Raw genomic sequence first — 15,450 nt, forward strand, 5'->3', positions numbered from 1 at the left:
GGTTTCTCCATGTTGGTCAGGCTGGTCTCGAACTCCCAATCTCAGCTGATCCACCTGCCTCGGCCTCCCAAAGTGGTGAGATTACAGGCATGAGCCACCGCGCCCGGTCCATGAGCCACCGCGCCGGGCCGACCCCCGCCTTAATTAGCAAAGCGAGCGCAGTCTGCTGGATCTGAGAGAAGAAACCGCCCTAACTAGTTTGTCCCTCCAGCGGCCTCGTAGGTGGTGCCGCGGCGCCGCGCGTCTCTCCGGCTGTACCTCCATGGCTACCCGTGGTGTCATCGCCCCAGTCGGCGAGGGGTTGCGCCACGCTGAGTACTTGCTGCCCTCCGCCAAACGTCCCGACTCCGACCTCGACCAGCAGAAACTGGTGAGTCCTGCCAGCGGCCCCCACCCCGCTCTGGCTCCGGGCTGCCCGGGTCTGCTCACAGGCGTCCTCCTGGGCCCCCTTCTAGTTTCTGCTTCAGCCCTCCCTACCGCCTCACCCTTGAACCTTCTGTACTCCCCCGCATTCGCTCAACTGTCTGTGTCCTGGCGCTCATTTGTTCAGCGGAGAGACCGCTTTGTGCTTGGCTTTGACGACTGGGTGTGGAAGACGGAGCAGTTCTGAGGATCTGTTTCCTCAGGGAGCTTCCAGTCTTGTCTGGGACACAAAACAGAAAAACAGGCAATTGCAAATACGGTACGACAAGTGCTGCATGTGGATTTTCCTTTCTCATAGGAGGCCCTACTCCCTTCTTGCAGGGGACGTGGTGGGATCAGGGACGCTTTTTAGAGAAAGCTGTAGTTAAAAATTAAGATCTCAGCCCGGCGTGGTGGTTCACGCCAGTAATCCTAGCACTTTGGGAGGCGGAGGCGGGTGGATTGCCTGAGCTCTGGAGTTCGAGACCAGCCTGGGAAACACGGTGAAACCCCGTCTCTACTAAAAATACAAAAAAATTAACCGGGCGTGGTGGCGTGCGCCTGTAATCCCAGCTACTCGGGAGGCTGAGACTGGAGAATCGCTTGAACCCGGGAGGCGGAGGTTGCGGTGAGCCGAGATTGTGCCATTGCACTCCAGCCTGGCTAACAAGAGCGGAAACTCCGTCTCAAATAAAAAAAAAAAGAAAGAAAGAAAATTGAGATCTGAATGAATACAAGCAGTTCACTCAGCAAAGAGAAGGGGAAAACGTGTTTGAACACCAAGAGTACTATCTCCAAAGTCTCAGGCACAGAAACAGGGCCCAGTTGGAAACAGCAAGTGGTGTATTCAGGATGAACTGTAGAGCTGGGAAAAGGAAGTGTCCAACAGAAATATATTGCGAGGCACATATGTATTTTTACGTTTTCTGTAGCCATGTTAAGTGAAGAGAAACAAGTGGATTTAATTTTAACAATGTATTTTCTTTAGCCTGATACATACACAGTTGCCTGATAATATTTCAACATTCAGTATAAAAAATGGCTCAGGCCCATAATCTCAGCACTTTAGGAGGCCCAGGCAGGAGGATAACTTGAGGCCAGGAGTTGGAGGCTAGCCTGGGCAACATAAGAGACCCCATCTGTACAAAAAATCAAAAATATTAGTTGGGTGTGGTAGTATGAGCCTGTATTTGTAGCTACTTGGGAGGCTGAGTCTGGAGAATCACTTGAGCCCAGGAATTTCAGGTTATAGGGAGCTATGATTTTGCCACTGCACTTCAGCCTGGGAGACAGAGCCAGACCCTGTCTCCAACGAAGAAAAATATAAATGGGGCAATAGAGATTTAGAAAATTGTAAGTAACTCGTCCAGGATCATCCCTGGTAAGTAGCAGATCAATGATTCCAAATGCTACACTTTTTCTACTATGACTTGCTGACTCCTTAGAAATAAGGATTTCTGGGTAGTGTTCAGTGTATGACATAGCTGGACAAGATTAGGTAGAAATAGTCCTTTTGTGGAGAGTTGTAAAAATCCCAGTATCAGACGTTCAAGGTAGTTGGGAGCTGTGGTAGTTATTGGGAGCAGTATGATATTGGCTGTGGGAAGATAGAACTAATATTGGTGATTTTCAGGTCTGTAGGCATTTTTAATTGGAAGAGGAAAGAGTTTACAGAATCCAGCGTATCAGTTAGGAAGCATCTTTAGTAGTGCAGGTACATGAAGGCTAAAGTGTAGGCCAGTGATTCTTAAACTGTCTCCTGTAACATCCTAAAATCCTGAAGGAAGATTCATAGACAGTAAAATATACTCCTAAACATAACTTTTAGTAATCAATATAATGCTTTATGAGACATAAAGGTGAAATATTTTATTAGAAAATAACATGTCTGCAAGCTATATGCAGTGGCTCATGCCTATAATCCCAGCACTTTGGGAGGCCAAGGCAGGAGGATCACCTGAGGTTAGGAGTTCGAGACCAGCCTGGCCAACAGGGTGAAACCCCATCTCCACTGAAAATACAAAAATTATCTAGGCATGGTAGCACACGTCTGTAATCCCTTGGGAGGCTGAGGCAGGAGAATTGCTTGAACCCAGGGGGCAGAGGTTGTAGTGAGCCAAGGTTGCACCACTGCACTCTAGCCTAGACGACAAGAGTGAGACTCTGTGTCAAAAAAACAAAAAACAGAAAATAACATGTTAACATGTCTACAATTTAAATATGTAAATACTTAAACATTACTACTTTAGAACACATAATGAAGTAATTATTAGTTGCTGGCATATTGCACCAATTCATAGAATCACTGTGTATATGACAGCTACCAATGCAGATTGTTTATCAAATGTAATATATTGGCTTTTCAAATAGCAGAAGCACCATTGTCCTTTACAAACATATTTTTCTCAAATGGCAAACAATTTCTGGTAAAAATTTGAACAAAACAATGGAATCTCCCTCAATTTACATGGCAGTTGCACTTGTGGAAAATTCAGTCTATACTAAAACAGTGTAATAATGATATGTTTATATATTGTAAAGTTCTGGACTAAGATTATCATAAACTTTTCACCTACTTAATGTCCAGTGGAATCTTTTAAAATTGAGGGATGCAAACAGTTCTTTGTTATACAGGATTGCCTCATGTATTTTAGGACTTCTAGGATCAATAGTCGCCTATCCACCAAATACCCTCCCTCCTTGAGGGTATTTGAACCTATTCAAATTATTATGCAACCAAACAGGGCCTCATGTATTTTCAGAATGTCCCTGAGGGGTTGCTCTGCTTCTTTTGGGAATTATTGGTCCAGGCAATGACCAATAATGAGGCAGAAGATAAGATTGTTGATAATAACTTTAGGAAACTTGGAAATACTGAAAGCAATGAGAAGCTGACAAAGTTAAGTATTAGGAAAGAAAAAAATGGCCAAGGTGTGGGGCGTATTTGGCAATCTTATTGAAAATAGAAAATATGTTTTTCAATAAGTTAACAAAAACCTTTCATACTATATTTTAAAAATGTAATTCATTCTCAGGTTTATAAAATATATCTCGTTGGGCTCAGCATGGAGGCTCATGCCTGTAATTCTAGCAATTTGAAAGGTCAGGTGGGAGAATCCCATGAGCCCAGGGGTTCGAGACCCAGCCTGGGCAATATAATGAGACCCCTGTCTCTATAAAAGAAAAATCAAAAAGAAATAAATATATCTTATTTATTTATTTATTGTAGTTTAGGTTCTGGGGTACATGTGCAGATCATGCAGGATTGTTGCATAGGTACATACCTGGCAATGTGGTTTGCTGCCTCCATCCCCCGGTCACCTATATCTGGCATTTCTTCCCATGTCATCCCTCTCCCCTAGCCCCCTCCAACAGACCCCAGTGTGTAATGCTCCCTCCCTGTGTCCATGTGGTCTCATTGTTCAACACCTGCCTATGAGTGAGAATATGCAGTGTTTGATTTTCTGTTCTTGTGTCAGTTTGCTGAGAATGATCGTTTCCAGATTCATCCATGTCCCTACAAAGGACATGAACTCATTGTTTTTTATGGCTACATAGTATTCCATGGTGTATATGTCCCACATTTTCCTTGTCCAGTCTATCATTGATGGGCATTTGGGCTGGTTCCAGGCCTTTGCTGTTGTAAACAGTGCCACAATGAACGTATGTGTGCATGTGTCTTTATAATAAAACAATTTATAATCCTTTGGCTATATACCCAGTAATGGGATTGCTGGGTCAAATGGAATTTCTATTTCTAGGTCCTTGAGGAAGCGCCACACTGTCTTCTATAATGGTTGAACTAATTTACACTCCCACCAACAGTGTAAAAGTGTTCCTATTTCTCCATATCCTCTCCAGCATCTGTTGTCTCCAGATTTTTTAATGATCGCCATTCTAACTGGCATGAGGTGCTTTCTCAATGTGGTTTTGATTTGCGTATCTCTAATGACCAGTGATGATGAGCATTTTTTCATATGTTTGTTGGCCTCATAGATGTCGTCTTTTGAAAAGTGTCTGTTCATATTCTTCTCCCACTTTTGAATGGGTTTGTTTTTTTCTTATAAATCTGGTTTAGTTCTTTGTATATTCTGGATATTAGCCTTTGTCAGATGGGTAGATTGCAAAAATTTTTTCCCATTCTGTTGGTTTCTGGTTCACTCTAATGATTGTTTCTTTTGCTCTACAGAAGCTCTGGAGTTTAATTAGATCCCATTTGTCTATTTTGGCTTTTGTTGCCAATGCTTTTGGTGTTTTAGTCATGAATTCCTTGCCTGTGTCTATGTCCTGAATGGTTTTGCCTAGGTTTTCTTCTATGGTTTTTATGGTGTTAGGTCTTATGTTTAAGTCTTTAATCCATCTGGAGTTAATTTTAGTGTAAGGTGTCAGGAAGGGGTCTAGTTTCTGCTTTCTGCACGTGGCTAGCCAGTTTTCCCAACACCATTTATTAAACAGGGAATCCTTTCCCCATTGCTTGTTTTTGTGAGGTTTGTCAAAGATCAGATGGTTGTAGATGTGTGACGTTGTCTCCGAGGCCTCTGTTCTGTTCTGTTGGTCTATGACTCTGTTTTGGTACCAGTACCATGCTGTTTTGATTACTATAGCCTTGTAGTATAGTTTGAAGTCAGGTAGCTTGATGCCTCCAGCTTTATTCTTTTTGCTTAGGATTGTCTTGGCTATGTGGGCTCTCTTTTGGTTCCATATGAAGTTTAAGGTGTTTTTTTCCAGTTCTGTGAAAAGGGTCACAGGTAGCTTGATGGGGATAGCATTGAACCCTAATTACTTTGGGCAGTATGGCCGTTTTCACAATATTGATTATTCCTAACCATGAGCATGGAATGTTTTTCCATCTGTTTGTGTCCTCTCTTATTTCCTTGAGCAAGTGGTTTGTAGTTCTCCTTGAAGAGGTCCTTTACATCCTTTGTTAGTTGTATTCCTATGTATTTTATTCTATTTGTCACAATTTGTGAATGGGAGTTCGCTCTTGATTTGGCTCTCTGTTAGTCTGTTATTGGTGTATAGGAATGCTTGTGATTTCCGCACAGTGATTTTGTATCCTGAGACTTTGCTGGTTTGCTTATCAGTTTAAGAAGATTTTGAGCTGAGACAATGGGGTCTTCTAAATATTCAATCAAGTCATCTGCAAATAGAGACAATTTGACTTCCTCCTTTCGTAATTGAATACCCTTTATTTCTTTTTCTTGCCTGATTCCTCTGGCTAGAACTTCCAATACTATATTGAATAGTAGTGGCGAGAGAGGACATCCTTGTCTTGTGCCTGATTTCAAAGGGAATGCTTCCAGTTTTTGCCCATTCAGTATGATATTGGCTGTGGGTTTGTCATAAATAGCTATTATTATTTTGAGATATGTTCTGTTGATACCTAGTTTGTTGAGAGTTTTTAGCATAAAGAGCTGTTGAATTTTGTCAAAGGCCTTCTCTGCATCTATTGAGATAATCAGGTAATTTTTGTCTTTGAGTTCTGTTTATGTGGTGGATTACGTTTATAGATTTGCATATGTTGAGCCAGCATTGCATCCCTGGGATGAAGCCTACTTGATTGTGATGGATAAGCTTTTTGATGAGCTATTGCAGTCGGTTTGCCAATATCTTATTGAAGATTTTTGCATCTATGTTCATCATGGATTTTGGCCTGAAGTTTTCTTTTTTTGTTGAGTCTCTGCTGGGTTTTGGTATCAGGATGATGTTGGTCTCATAAAATATTTGGGAAGGATTCCCTCTGTATTGTTTGGAACAGTTTCAGAAGGAATGGTAACAGCTCCTGTTTGTACATCTGGTAGAATTCGGCTGTGAACCCATGTGGACCTGGACTTTTTTTGATTGGTACACTATTAATTGCTGCCTCAACTTCAGCCCTTGGTATTGGTCTATTCATTTAGGCTTGGGAGCATGCAAGTGTCCAGGAATTTATTCATTTCTTCCAGGTTTACTGGTTTATGTGCATAGAGCTGTTTGTAGTAATCTCTGATGGTAGTTTGTATTTCTGTGGAATCAGTGTCGATCTCCCTTTTATCGTTTTTTATTGCATCTATTTGATTCTTTTCTCTTTTCTTTTTTATTAATCTGGCTAGGGGTCTATTTTGTTGATGTTTGCAAAAAAAAACCAGTTCCTGGATTTATTAATTTTTTTGAAGTGTTTTTTGTGTCTATCTCCTTCAGTTCTGCTCTGATCTTAGTTATTTCTTGTCTTCTGCTAGCTTTTGAGTTTTTTTGATCTTTAAATAACTTTTTCTTAGGTAAGCTTCCTGTTAGAAACTAAGAACTAATGTTCATTAGCCTGTTTAGGAGATTGAAATAATTTGGCAAAATATGTAATATCTTGAATAAAATAGCATTTCACAATTAATGGTTTAATCAGTAAGAAGTCATGATCAAACTTTGCTCTAGCAAATCTGGTTCACATGGAAAAGTAGAAAAGAAACTTTTAAGTTAAAAAGAGAATATTATCAAATTTTAAAATAGTTTGAACAAAACTCAGTTTGTATGAAGTGGTAGTCTTTTAGTTTCCATTACTTTCCTGAAAATTGTAACTCCTGTTATTTTTATTTTTCTTCAGTTTTTAAGTTCAGGATTACATGTCGTAGATAGGTGGGTTTGTTACACAGGTAAAAGTGTGCTGTGGTGGTGCGCTGCACAGATCATCCTGTCACCTAGATATCAAGCCAGTATGCTTTAGCTGTTCTTCCTGATGCTCTCCCTCCTCCCACCCCCATAACTCTTGTTATTATTAGGATAGTGTAATATGTAAAAAAAACTAGACACATATATGTTTCATTATAAGCAGTCCTGATACATGAAAACTAAGACCTGTCAAACACACAGATTATCAAGCATTTATTCATTACCAAAAATACGATAATGCTGTAATTATTTTTCAATTATAACATGATTTAAAACATATTTTAATAATACTTTGAAGCTTACATTGGTGATCACATGGTTTATTTACTGTATACCTATATTTTTAACTTTTTTTTTTTTTTTTTTTTTTTTACAGAGTCTCACTCTGTCACCCATGCTAGAGTGTAGTATAGTGGCACGATCTCAGCTCACTGCAACCTCTCCCACTTGGGTTCAAGCGATTCTCTGGCCTCAGCCTCCCAAGTAGCTGGGATTACAGGCGCCTGCCACCGCACCCGGCTAATTTTTATAGTTTTGAATAGAGACAGGGCTTCACCATTTTGGCCAGGCTGGTCTTGAACTCCTGACCTCGTGATCCACCTGCCTTGGCCTCCCAAAGTGCTGAGATTACAGGCATGAGCCACCACATCCGGCTGACTTTTTTTTTTGAGATGGAGTCTCACTCTGTTGCCCAGGCTGGAGTGCAATGGCGGGATCTTGGCTCACAGCAGCCTCTGCCTCCCAGGTTCATGTGATTGTCCAGCCTCACCCTCCCAAGTAGCTGGGACCACAGGCGCCCCACCACCTTGCTCACATCATTTTTGTATTTTCAGTAGAGATGGGGTTTCCCCATGTTGGCCAGGTTGGTCTCAAACTCCTGACCTCAAATGATCTCCCTGCCTTGGCCTTCCAAAGTGCTGGGATTACAGATGTGAGCCACTGCACGCAGCCTAGCTGATTCTTTCTCACCATTTTTTATATAATAGGAGGCTAGAAGGTTAAGTTTCATGGACCAGGACTTTATTTGTTCTCTGGTATATATTTCTAGCATTTATAATAGTGCCTGATATGTGATAAGCATTGCAAAAAGAAATTGTTGAATGAATGAATGTTACTCTTGAATGGGAAGAAGTGAGAACTTTTCTTTCAGTGAATGGAGTCAGTAAGAATTTCCAGATGTCTACCAATGAGTACCATACACAAAAATACAAAATTCAGCTTATTTAACGTGTAGCTCATTATAGTCCTCCCTGAGCATGCTGACTCTCCTCTTCTTTCCCCTTTCTTGACTAGTGCCATCGTCAATTCCACTTTCTCCTTTACCTCCACCATTTGGTTCATCAGTCACTTTGCCTCATTTGTAATTTTTTTTATTGCTGTCCCTTGTTTTGCTGTTCTCTTATTGTCTCTCCTCTGGCCTGTAGTGATCACCTTTAAAAACAGGTCTCTTTGTTTCTGGTTCTAAACTTCACACTGCCATCAGTTATTTTTCTGCAATCCAGACTTGTTAATGATACCATCCTTTTTTATGAGTTTACCATGATCTAAGCCTTTCTCAGGATCTTATACAGGACCCTTGATGTACTTATCTTCAAATGCTGTATCCAGCCACATTTCCCATCCTCTACATTGCACTGTACCCTATACTGTAGTTACATTGAGTTTCCCTCATGAAATTTTATGGTTCTGTGACTTTACTAGAGCTTTCTCTTCTGTCTGAAATTCTTTTCCTGGCTAATTCCTATTCATTTTTTAAAAGACACATCTTACCAATGTGAAGCTTTCCCTGACCCCAGTTCTTCTTCTCTAATAGAAGAAAATTGTTTCATACTGTGTGTTTCCTTAGGAAGTTGAACAAATTTTTATTATATAGTTTATTAGGAGACATCAAAATTATTTATATTTGTATAGGCACCTGTGGTGTGAAGTCCTCAGGGAAAACACTTTTATCTGTATCTGTGATTGGCATTGTAATCGGCACATGACAGTCATTCTATTATTATTGAGCAACTTAATAAATAAACATGGACGTTTGACTTTAAAATCATATTGACACCTTCGTTTTTTCCTTGCTGGGTCCTCTTTTATGTTAGCCTCTAAGGGAGAGCAAGAGTCTGTGTCTGTCTTGCTCACTGCTCTTTGCCCAGAACTTAGCATAAGTCCTGGCGTATGCCAGATAAATGTTTATATATTCATATGGTAAACGCTAAGTAAGTATTTGTTGAATGAGTGAGTAGTCTCCGTCTTTCCTCTCTCCATCACAGCTACCTCCCCTCTTATGAGGAGGAAGAATAATTTTTTCTTCTTAATTTCCCTCTGGTACAACTATTGTTTTTCTTGGACTCAGATATTCAGTCTCAAGATAGAAGTTTTAGCATTTTATAACACTTTCAGGCAATTTATATTTATCTAAAAAGTTATTTACTGTTTATGTTGTTTTGGAAGAATAAAATACCTTAGGGAATTTGTAAACAATTTTGATGCCTTTTTTTTTTTTCCAGCTGTAGCAGCTATGATGGAGTGAGCTGTTTTCTCAGTTTTCAGAATTTTTTTTTTGTTCTTTTTTGAGAGAGAGTCTCACTCTGTCGCTCAGACTGGAGTGCAGTGGCATGATCTCGGCTCACAGAAACCTCTCCCTTCCGGGTTCAAGCGATTCTCCTGCTTCAGCCTCCCAAGTAGCTGGGATTACAGGCACCTGCCACCACGCCCAGCTAATTTCTTGTATTTTTGGTAGAGATGGGGTTTCACCATGTTGGCTAGGCTGGTCTTGAACTCTTGACCTCGGGTGATCCGCCTGCCTTGCCCTCCCAAAGTGCTGAGATTATAGACGTGAGCCGCCACACCTGGCCGTTTTCAGAAATTTTTAAATTCATATTAGTGGAACATTTAATTTTTCTGCTTTTTTATTTTTGTTGTTATTTTGGTTTTCTAGTGGATGTTTGAAACCAGGTAGTGGCAACAGATACCTGACATGGACATGCCCCATTTGTTGATTTGCTGGCATTATTTAAATGTTTCTTCTTCTTTTTGAAATATGCCCTTTTAACTAAAATTAGATATTCTGTATAGACAGGAATGAAGGGTTAAGGATACTCTTTTTTTTTTTTTTTTTTTTTTTTTTTTAGCCCCCGCACCCCGCTAAGGGTACTCATTCTTTCAGTTCCCAACGTAGTACCAGGTACATGGTTTCTCCGCTCCATAAATTTTTGTTGACTCATTAAATCAACAAATGAATGAAACAACTAGCATGGAGATAAGTAGATTAGGGAAGTATTATAGAATGTTGAACTGACAGCCTTAAGGAATTAAGAAAAGAACAAGATAAATGAGACTATGCCTCTTTGACTTTTGTAATAGTCAAGAGAGCCTAAAATAAGTGTCTAATAAATATGTGTGTAATCAGAGTAGGTATAATTCTCTGACTTCTGATGTGCTTTTTCAAGTTTTGATCATTGCTTATTAATATCTCCAATAACACAGGCAGTCTTCAACTTAGAAATAGGTTCTGTTTTTAAAATTTGTCAATTAAATTCACTTTAGTAGATTTTTGGGTAACACCAAATATGTGGAAGCTATAAACTAAATGTGTATGAAGAGGATATAAATAAACCAAGACTGCCACCCTCAAGGGCAAAGGATAGCAAACTTAATTTGTAAAGAGTTAGATAGTAAACATTCAGGCTCTGCAGACCATATCACCTCTGTCACAACTATGCTGTTGTAGAGTGAACACACAGACAATAAACAAATGTGGCTATGTTCCAGTAAAACTTTATTTATAAAAACAGTTGCTCTAGGAGGCAAATTTGGATCAAATTTTAATGCCCAGTTAAAGACAGACTCTCTAAGTGCTATCATATTTCTGTTCATTCATTCATTTATTCATCCATTTGCCATTTTATTTATGAACTTGCACATTATTAGGTAAGGTTCTGAGGATAAGTGCTATAGTGGATACAAAGATAAATCAAATATGCATTTTCTCCTCAAGGGATTTGACCAGAAACTAAACCTAGACTCCTAAACTGGGAACTCCCCAGCAGTGGAAATCCTGTCTGATTCACTCTTGAGAATAACTTGTAGGGCCAAGCACAGAATGGGGTAGGTTACAGATACTTAGTAAATGTCTTTTCAAGGGTAAGTGAATGAAATACTAAAGCATAGATGTCATAAGAGAGATATATGGATACAATGCTTGATTTCATAGGAATGATCCATTGTTTCTTGTTTGAAAAATCAGAGAAGACTTTGTGAAAAGTTAGTGAATGAGTTGAATGAGCTGAACATTGAGAAAAGGGAATGGAAAAAGGGAAGAATATGAGCTAAGTTAAAAAGATAAAATCTTAGGCAGAGGTAGCAAATTCACATGCTTAAGGGGGCCAGGCAGGTAGCACAAATGAGTGAGGGGATGACTGGGTTAAATGGTATTGTATTGTATGAGTGATGATTATAGCAAAATGAGAGAGTACTTGCTTTTCTAAAGGAGACAGATCATTGGAATAAACCATTATTACCAGACATTTGAGTTTTCAAAAGAAACCAGAAAGAAAAAAACAAGTTTTCTAAAATGTGGGTTATATCAAGGAAGAAAAATAAGGAAAGGTAGATTGGGTTATGACTATAGATAGCTCCAAATGGCAGATTAAGGAATGTGGACCAAATTTGTAGGCAATTAGTTTTGTAGGAGTTGTGTGATCAGTGGAGGCCTTCAGGAGAATTAAGCCCAGAGCATTGTTTAAGAAAGGTAGAAACTAAACCTAGACTTCTAGACTGGCAACTCCTCAGCAGCGGAGATTCTGTAGAAGAGGACAAGCCCAGTTGAAAATGCATTACTGTGGGTAGTACTCTGGGAGTATAGAGGAGGAGATGATAGCAGCAATAACAGTAATGATAGCTGAAATGTTTTGTGCCAGGCTTTATGCTAATGTCTTAAATGCGTGAATTCATTTAGTCTATATAATAACCCTAGGAGGTATAGATACTATTAGTATTATAAGCCCCCTACTTATAGATGAATAAATTGACGCTTAAAGCACTGCAATAATTTGTGCAAGGTCACACATTTGAGAAGTAGATGAATCCCAGAGGTACTCTGCTTTCTTGCCTCTGTGCTCCTAATCAAAATATTCTCTTTGCTTCTCTTTCCCCTTCAACTTTGCTAATTGTGTCACTCAAGTTCTAACTAGGAAAACATATAACTTGAATAATATAAAACAAGGGAAATGTAATTCAAGGCATTGCTTTCATAGCTATTGGAGTTGTTGAGAAACGAAACAGGGTGGTGAAGCAATCCAGAGATTGGGAACAGTGAGGAACCAATAGCACTTCTAGAGCTGTAGGGCCAAAGGGAGAGTTGGTGTTTTCAAAACCACTCTACATTAATTGAAACCATGGATGTCTGTAGGGGGAGCTGGAGCCACTGCTGCTGTTGGAGCAGTTGCTAAAGGTGGAGAGGAAGGGGCGGTAATACCCTGATTTCTTCCTTGTTTTCACTGTCCAGTCTTTCACCATTGCATCCCATTGGTCTGACTCGACTGGGAGCCAGCTGACACAAGAGCCTTTAGGATGTAGCTATTCTAACAGAACAGAAAATAGCCAGGGAATTGATTGGTGAATGTAGATAGGCCTGGGACCAACACATCTGTTTTCAGCTGTAAAGTAATTTGAATTCCCCTGATACTGAGAAATTTGAAAGCAGCCTCCTAAAAGCAGTGTTAGAAAACACTTTTTGAAATATTAAGTGTTCCCTTAACCCACAGAAGTCAGTTTAACCCACAGTGTAAGGGAAATAGAGTATTATTTTGTGGAATACCATTTGCACTGTCTTAAGTCCTTCGAATATTATTTCCATGCTATTAGAGATGAAATAAATACTGTTGCCAGGCGTGGTGGCTCACACTTGTAATCCTGGCACTTAGGGAGGCCAAGGCGAGCAGATTACTTGAGACCAGGAGTTTTAGACCAGCCTGGTCAATATGGTGAAACCCCATCTCTACTAAAAAATAGAAAAAATTAGCTGGGTGTGGTGGCACATGCCTGTAGTCCCAGGTACTCGGGAGGCTGAGGCAGGAGAATCCCTTGAACCCAGGAGGTGGAGGCTGCAGTGAGCCCAGATTGTGCAACTGCACTCTAGCCTGGGCAACAGAGCAAGACTCTGTCTCAACAACAGCAACAAAAATAAATAAGTACTGTTAGCTTTCAAGACTGGGTAATTTATAAAGAAAAGAGATTTAATTGGCTCACAGTTCCATAGGCTGTACAGGAAGCATGATGCCGGCATTTGCTCAGCATCTGGAGAGAACTTACAAAACTTGCAGTCATGGCAGAAGACAAAGTGGGAGCCACCTTTGGCCAGAGCATGAGGAAGACAGAGGGGAAGTGCTGTATACTCTCAGACAACCAGATCTAACACGAATTCACTATCACAAGAATAGCACCAAGGGGATGGTGCAAAACTGCTCCTGAGAGATTGCCTCCGTGATCCAATCACTTCCCACCAGGTCCTACCTCCAACATTGGGGTTTACGATTGAAAGTGAGATTTGGTCAGGGACACAGCTCCAAACCATATCAAGACAATATAGTGAGACCCCATTTCTACAGAAAATTTTAAAACTTAGTCACTTATGGTGGCACATGCCCAGTAGTTTTAGTTTTTTGTGAGGCTGAGGTGGTAGGATCAGTTAAGCCCAGGAGTTCAAGGTTATAGTGAACTATGATCATACCACTGCACTCCAGCCTGAGTGACAGAGCGAGACCCTATTGGGAAAAAAAATAATAACAACAACAAACCAATATTGATACATTATTATTAACCTGAGTCATATTTTATTCAGATTCTCATGCTTTTTAGTTGATGTCCTTTTTCTGTTCCAGGATCTCAACCAGGTACCACATTATATTTAGTTTTCATGTTTCTTTTGGCTTCTCATGGCTGTGAGAGTTTTTCAGACTTGCCTTATTTTTGATGACCTTGACAGGTTTGAGATATACTGGTTAGGTATTTTGTTGAATACCCCTCTATTGGAATTCTTAGGTGTTTTTCTCATGATTGGACCGGGGTTGTAGGTTTTTGGGAGGAAGATCAGAAAGGTAAAGTGCCAGGCTGGGTGCAGTGGCTCATGCCTGTAACTCCAGCACCTTGGGGTGCCGAGGCGAGTGGATCGCCTGAGGTCAGGAGTTTGAGACCAGCTTGGTTAACATGGTGAAACCCCATCTCTACTGAAAATACAAAAATTAGGTGGGCGTGGTGCCACATGCCTGTAATCCCAGTTACTCAGGAGACTGAGGCAGGAAAATTGCTTGAACCTGGGAGGCAGAGGTTGGCGTTGAGCTGAGTTCGTGCCATTGTACTCCAGCCTGGGCAACAAGAGCAAAACTCCGTCTCAAAAAAAAAATAATAATAATAATTCTGTGAAGTAGAAGCAGAAAAAAAAAAAAAAGAAAGGTGAAGTGCCATTTTCATCACATCGCATGAAGTGTACATACTACAAAAATGTTTATTGCAATTGATGTTGATCTAATCTGATGCGGTAGTATTTGTGAGTTAACTGTAACCTTTATTTGCATACTGTACTTTTTGAAAAAAAGTCACTTTGTGCAGCCCACATTTAAGGAGTAGAGAGTTATGCTCTCCATTCTTGAGTGTAGTGTAATCTGTCAGATTATTTGGAATTCTTCTGCATGGGAGATTTGTCCTTTTACTCCCATTTATCACTTATTTAGTTTGGTTTCATGGATATTACTTTTATGCTTTGGATTATAATCCAATACTATTTTGATTTTGTTGCCCAGCCTGTTTCATCTTTGGCCATTGGGATCTCTTTCAGTTGACTCTTGTGTACTTTTGTCATACCCTCAACATTGTAGGGGATTTTTTGAGCACTTTCTTACTTTCTGGTACTACATGGTACTCTTTTTGTGTATTTCCTGCCCCAGTCCTAAAATTAACCATTTCTCCAATGAGTCCTGTGTATATAACATTTTATCTCATGGGGAGCTTCATTCTGGATCATAACTTAAGATCCTAATCCATTTTTCTCCTCCCACCCACATCTTCCCCAATTCCTTTATCTTTTCCCTATATAGCTGATGAGGGAAGAGTAAAGATCCTTGTCTTGGTACATATGGCTGCTGCTTTCAGTCTGTCAAGGACAGTAGAACTTTTCCCTGAAGCTTCAGTAAAGCACTTTTGTGTGTGTTCGGTTTGGGCTTTATTTTTGTTTTTCAATATCTGGTGTTAGGGACTGCTAATGGAGGGAGGGTGCTGAGGGGATTGTGAAAGGAAGAGACTCATTAACTCTTCTGCATTTATCATTGTATTTCGAGTTTTGTTATAGAATCTTAGTACAGGTCAGATGAACAGAAAAGAACCTATCTCTGGGTATAAGGTAAAATATTATTGCAT

At 40.1% G+C, this 15,450-nt stretch overlaps 1 protein-coding gene across 1 annotated transcript in view; it reads left to right on the forward strand.

Moving 5' to 3' along the window:
- The first annotated feature begins 230 nt into the window (after window positions 1-230).
- DNAJC15 (DnaJ heat shock protein family (Hsp40) member C15) overlaps window positions 231-15,450 on the forward strand; it is an 87,065-nt gene continuing 71,845 nt past the window's right edge. Inside the window, exon 1 of the mRNA XM_064361782.1 lies at window positions 231-370. Within this exon, the coding sequence (XP_064217852.1) occupies window positions 263-370 (108 nt within the window). The 5' untranslated portion in view covers window positions 231-262. The remainder of the gene's footprint in view (window positions 371-15,450) is intronic.

This window comes from Aotus nancymaae, unplaced genomic scaffold (genome assembly GCF_030222135.1).
Source record: "Aotus nancymaae isolate 86718 unplaced genomic scaffold, 86718_ANA_hifiasm-v0.15.2.pri h1tg000043l, whole genome shotgun sequence".
In the NCBI taxonomy this organism is placed as follows: domain Eukaryota; kingdom Metazoa; phylum Chordata; class Mammalia; order Primates; family Aotidae; genus Aotus; species Aotus nancymaae.